The sequence below is a fragment of the Nestor notabilis genome, unplaced genomic scaffold, assembly GCF_000696875.1.
Source record: "Nestor notabilis isolate BGI_N333 unplaced genomic scaffold, ASM69687v1 scaffold4433, whole genome shotgun sequence".
Taxonomy (NCBI): domain Eukaryota; kingdom Metazoa; phylum Chordata; class Aves; order Psittaciformes; family Psittacidae; genus Nestor; species Nestor notabilis.
The window spans coordinates 2085-7712 of NW_009923134.1; the positions used below are offsets into that span (position 1 = coordinate 2085).

At 48.2% G+C, this 5628-nt stretch overlaps 1 protein-coding gene across 1 annotated transcript in view; it reads right to left on the reverse strand.

The window, feature by feature from the left end:
* Positions 1 to 2283: 2283 nt before the first annotated feature.
* Positions 2284 to 5628, reverse strand: part of LOC104403731 (transmembrane protein 183A-like) — a gene marked incomplete at its 5' end in the record, with an annotated part of 11492 nt that continues 8147 nt past the window's right edge. Inside the window, 3 exon segments of the mRNA XM_010011967.1 lie at positions 2284 to 2754; positions 3319 to 3474; positions 4093 to 4173. Coding sequence (XP_010010269.1) covers positions 2569 to 2754; positions 3319 to 3474; positions 4093 to 4173 — 423 coding nt within the window.

A 5628-nucleotide genomic window follows, 5' to 3' on the forward strand; every position in this document is an offset into this window, starting at 1 on the left:
CATTTCACAAAGACGCAGCCCCAGGAATTGTGCTGGATTTCTTCACCGGAGCAAGAGCAAGGCACAGGGCAGAGCTTCTGATGGACACCAGCCTGCTCCATCCTCCTGCCCAGCTCACCTCTGCTTCCACCCTCGGTACCCGTGTCTTGTGCGCAGCCCAAGCAGCGATCCCCGGGCACGTGGTGCAAAAGAGGTTTCATGGTCTGTAGCGGAAAACACCTTCAAAGGCACTTCAAAGCACCTTGGATTCTGCAGAAAACAGGCTCTTATCAACAGACACCTCCCAGGAGAGCCTACACCAGCCAAAAAGAGCCCCCAGGCCAAGACAACACGTAACTGTGCAGCTGATGCTGCTTCACTCACTAAACAGCAGTGGAGAAACTCCACCATGTGAGCCCTGAGGACTTGTCACAAAGCTCAGCAGCATTTAACCCCACCACAGGAACACGACTGCTACTTACCCAGTGCCCTGGAGCAGCTACTCCTGCGCAGCACCCACATGGAGCACCTCAGCTGCAGCTCCAGGACTAACCTGCTGCCCTTCCTCTCCTGCACCACAAAGGTAAGTACAGCTCAGGCCAAGCTCTGATATGATGGGAACCAGCTTTGTTATCACAGTCACAGCACGTTTTTACTGCCGTTATCTCTACTTCAACTAATCTTGTTCCAAAACTTACCTGTTGGCACTGAGACAAGGAAGTACAAAATGAAATACAAACCCTTTGTAAAGAAGAAAATTCAGTTTTAAGTAACTTTAAGCTTGGTGGCTTTGTACATAACAAAACTTTCCAAACCTAAAAAGCCCGCCCAAAAGAACATAAAAGGATCCTTGTATAAGATAAATCGTTGTAGCTGACATAGTTTTAGAACCTTATGACCTTTGTACTAAATTTACTGTAAGCAAAACAGGACTGGAGATAGAATGTGAAACCAGCAGATGTTCAGGAGGTGCTGTAGCGAAGTTAACTGATAAGTAGAAGGACAAGGAGAAATCACTCACTTCTGTCAGTGGTGTTACCAAACTCATTAAGCTGGTGTAAGCATTTATCTACTGGGCATGCTTCAAAGACTTCCAGAACAAGAGTTCAAGGAACGGCCAAGTGATGAAGATTGTTGGACAAGTAGAACGACCACCAAAGACCACTACCACGTTGTTATGTGCATGCGAAAAGAGGTGTGGAATCATGTAAAACGATTCTCAGACAACTAATGAATATGTATGATGTTTATCAGAAATGTAATGAATATGTGTGTTAAGCAACAATCTAATCACGGGCTGTTTGATGCCTAAATGAGACACACATTAGGAGGAGATATCCCCTGTGTCTCCCAGCGCTGCAATAAAGAATACCTGCTTGTCAACTTCAACTTCATTCTTAATGAGTTCTGTGAATCAGCACCAAGAGTTCAGCAGCAGTGAAAAGGGCAACTGTGAGGACACAGTTTTCCCAAGTATGTTTGAAGTCAAAATGGCAGAGCCTCGACTGTAGATCCAGGTTTGGGTCCTCGGTGGTGACTTACAGAGCGGCAGAGGCACATGTAAGGAACTCCTCATGGGCACCTCTGCAGGATCATGGGGTATTTGAATGGTAACTTCAAACTGGGATGGAGAACTCCCTCCTTCCAGAAGCTCCACTAAACATCATACATGGGAAACCACTCGGTGACTCCTGCTTGAGGCAGCATCTGCTGAGGAACAGGACCGAGGAGCTAATGATGGGCAGGCAGCAAAACCCAGCCCAGGGTTCACCCACACTGCACTTCCTCCTCGCCCTGCCACTGCTCCTCCATGAGACCCCAACTGCAGCAACAGGATGTCCAGCCCCTCAGCTACGCCTCCAGCCTGCTGTCAGGAAACACACCAAGTCCTTCATCACTGCTGCAGTCAGTTTGGTTTCTCCCCTCCATCTCCTCTCCCTCCCTCCATTTATCTTTGAGAAGCACCTTCTGTGGTTAAAGGTTTAGATCTTCTTTTCAAAGAGGAAGCAACTTGGAGTACCTTTACATGCAAGAAAGACTTATGCCTTACAAATCCTCTTTGAAAGAACTCCTTTGTCTGATCATTTATGCTTTCTTTCTTTCCTTAAACTTGGATCTGCTGGACTGTGAATTACTGGATCCCTGCTGCTTTCAGGCACTCAGAGACCACGCTGTGTTTGAACACCATCCTGCTGCAGGAAAACCAACATGGATTTGGTTTGTAAATCATTTCTGGTCATATTAAAGCTGGAAAGCAAAAACTTCCTGCTTCTTCCCAAACAACAGAAAACAGGACCACGGCCATTAGCACCAAAAGGATTTTAAATGAACAGTTCCAGGGAGCTCCTTTCAAATCATAAAATTGGAATTTTACATAAAAGTGTGTTTACAAAGAGTTTCTGCTTTACACTCAGCTCTGCCCATCACTGACCAGAAGTTCTATACATACAGACCAGCTCAGCAGCTTCAACCACTTGCAAGGAGACTGCAGAATTTATTAAAGAAATAAAAAGAGGATTTCCTGGTTCCTTGAAATACTCTTCAGCCCGTGACAGGGAGTCACCCACCAGCTCTGAGGCCCAGGGAGCACTAAGCTTTTGCAGAGAAGGGGTATTGTGGGTGCCACCAATCCAGGAGCCGCACACTGTGCACAGGGTCCAGCACAACCTGCACTCCCTGCTCCAGGCGCGGTTTCCTGCCGTTGCGAACTGGAGCGTCCTGGAACACCAGGCGCACGCGATGATGCCTCATGTCTGTGCTCACGTTGATGGTGAACTGCAAGAGAAGAGAGCAGGAGGTGCCTCAGGAAATCAAAGAGATGAAGAAATAAAGAGTTCTTCACACGAGGCTCTGAATCTACAGCACTGGATCCAAACCAGTTCCCTCTGGCTGGTGACTCCAGATAATGCTACTGCCAGAAGTGAAACTGGAAGCAAGTGGCTGACAGGAAGTCTGGAACTCCCTGCCCTGCTCTTAGGGGTGCTGGTTGATGAGAAGCTCACCATGACTGGGCTGCACCCCAGTGTGAGCAGCAGGTCAGGGAGGGGATCCTGCCCCTCTGCTGCACCCTGGGGAGCCCCCCCCCGCAGCCCTGATCCAGCTCTGGGGAACAGCACAAGAGGGACGTGGAGCTGCTGGAGCGAGGCCAGAGGAGGCCCCGGAGCTGCTGCGAGGGCTGGAGCAGCTCTGCTCTGGAGCCAGGCTGAGAGAGCTAAGATTCCCAGAACTGGTTTGCTGATGCACCAGGGTCGTTTAGACACCACCAAAGAGGTGTCCTCTGCATCTCCTTACAGAGACTGCACCTGCAAAGTTTGCCTGGCAGCTTTCTCCAACACTTACCAAGGTAAACGTCATGCCCATGACTATTGGCACGAATATGAAGTTGAAGGTGGTGATCTGCAGTAGACAGCAATCCTGATCTGGATTTGTATGGACTTCTTCATACTGAATGGGTGGCTGAAGACCTTTGCAACACTTGCTCTTAAATCTGGGAGACTTGAAAGAAAGAGACACTTATTTAGTCAAGCAGGAACCTATGATGAGAGTTTGGCTGCCTCTCACCCGTGCTGACTAGAGGGGTTCTCGGTGCATTCCCACACCCTGGCGCAGAGCTTGACTTAAACAACAAAACACCAGCACTCAGGACAGGCAATTTCATTTGCAGGACCATTTCTTTAGAGGGAAAAGCTGCAGAATTCCCTGAAACTGTTTGCTTGTCCCAAGAGCTGGAGGTTTTCATGGACAGTGTTGGATTTCTTCACTTCTTTGGGCAATCTTTCCAACGAGAAACCCAGATGGTTCAGATTTTGGTCTACATTTTTAGCACTAAGGTCAAAAGTCTGGGTTTGGGCAGTAACCAAAGAGCCAAAGATCAGATTATTAGGGATAACAAATGATCCACATCTTACAGTGGAGGAAGGATAGCAAATGTAAGATTCTAAATACAGCCCGAAAACCAAGAGCAGTTCAAAACATGCTTTAGTTTATCACAGGCATCAGAGTTTCCATTTTGTGTCTGAACACATAACAAGTTTCCACCTTCCTTTCTACCACCCAGAAAATTCCTTACTGCTTGAAAACCAAGTCACAGCCATTCTGGTTCTTCTTTCTTACCTGCTTTTTGAACTTGAAGTTGAATTCCCACATTGCTTCTTGTCTGTTCCCTTCAATCTTTTTGCACCAGAAAAGCAGACACTGAGGTGGAAAGAAAAGAAACACAAAAACGATGAACCCTGAGGCACCACTTTAAGGAAGTTTTAGCAGAGCAGAAAGGCTTCCAGTGACAAACACAAGTTACACGGGAGCAGTTAGGAGCCATTTATTCAAATGAATTATGTTCAAAGAACACACTCAGCAGCTCAGGACTCCCAGTTCCAAGTTGGCCAACTCGTCATGCAGCTGGATGATACAACACGGAGCACTGACGTGCTGCACAGAAAACCCCAGTGCACACTTTGCCCCTTTCCCAAGGCAGAGATGAGCAGAACAGGTTCACCCACTTCCCCCACCCACCAAGAACTGCCATTAAACTGGACTCCAGACAGGGCTAAAGTGAGGAACAACTGAAAACAGAGTAAGGATCGAAAGGAGAGGATCCAGAGGGAAATACAAAGTCCAATACACGAGCTACAAGGTGACAGATGAGAAAGTTCCTGAGCCACTGTGGTGTCAAAAGAAGGTCTTGGCATCACCAGACACTGAGTATAAAAGACTTCAGAATATAAAAAGCACCTCCAGGATAGCACGGGCTGATCGACCTACTGTCCCTTCTTAAAGACAAATGAGGAAAAGGCCTCAAACAGCATCAGAGGTAGCCAGCACTCACACACCAGGAGTCCTCCAACCTAATCCAGTTATCTCTGTGTGGTCCACAGGCTCCATCCCAGCATGCAGCACTCGCTCTGGAGCAGGAGTCTCAGCAGAGCTCCTGCATTAACCTCAGCAGGAGGGAAATTCCCTGTCTACCAGTGAGTAGAAGCAAGTAGCCTTCAACAGCCAAGAAAAGAACCTGGCACGTCAATGCAGCCATCACTGCAAGTGTTTCCACACCACACATGCCAGCCCACCACAGCTGGTCTTACTTTGAATAGTGTCAGCAGGAAAAAAAACTCCCCATGACCCATCCACTGTCTCTCCCACGCCAAGAGAAGGTCTGACTGGATTGCAGGGCGAAGCACACACTTCATTTCATTCCAGGATTGTGTGATGACCCCAAATGAAACAAAGCCAGAGCCAACCTCCACCACGGGGGCTGTGTAACTAGAGCCTAGGAGGGACAAGAGACCCTTTACTTCAACTCTGAGTCATGTCCATAAACAAAAGTCCTTGAAGGACCTTTACCTCAACCATCCTCATGAGGTGAACAAAGCAGCTATGTGGAGTCAAGCTCAGAAACATGCGTCAAGCAGCCTCCACCCGGGAGGATACTGACAGAAAGGTTCTCCAGATCTTTTTTAACTGAGGTGAGCAGCAGATGCTGCCGAGTTCAACTCCACCAGCAGCAGCATTTGTGGTTCACCTGCAGAGACAGCCTGATCTAGCAACTTCTTTGGTCATGGCAAGTAGTGAAGCACAAAACGGTCAGTACCTCCTAAGGGGCAGAGGATGTCGTCCCCGCGTCAGCCGTCCTGCCCTTCAGACGCGCCGTGC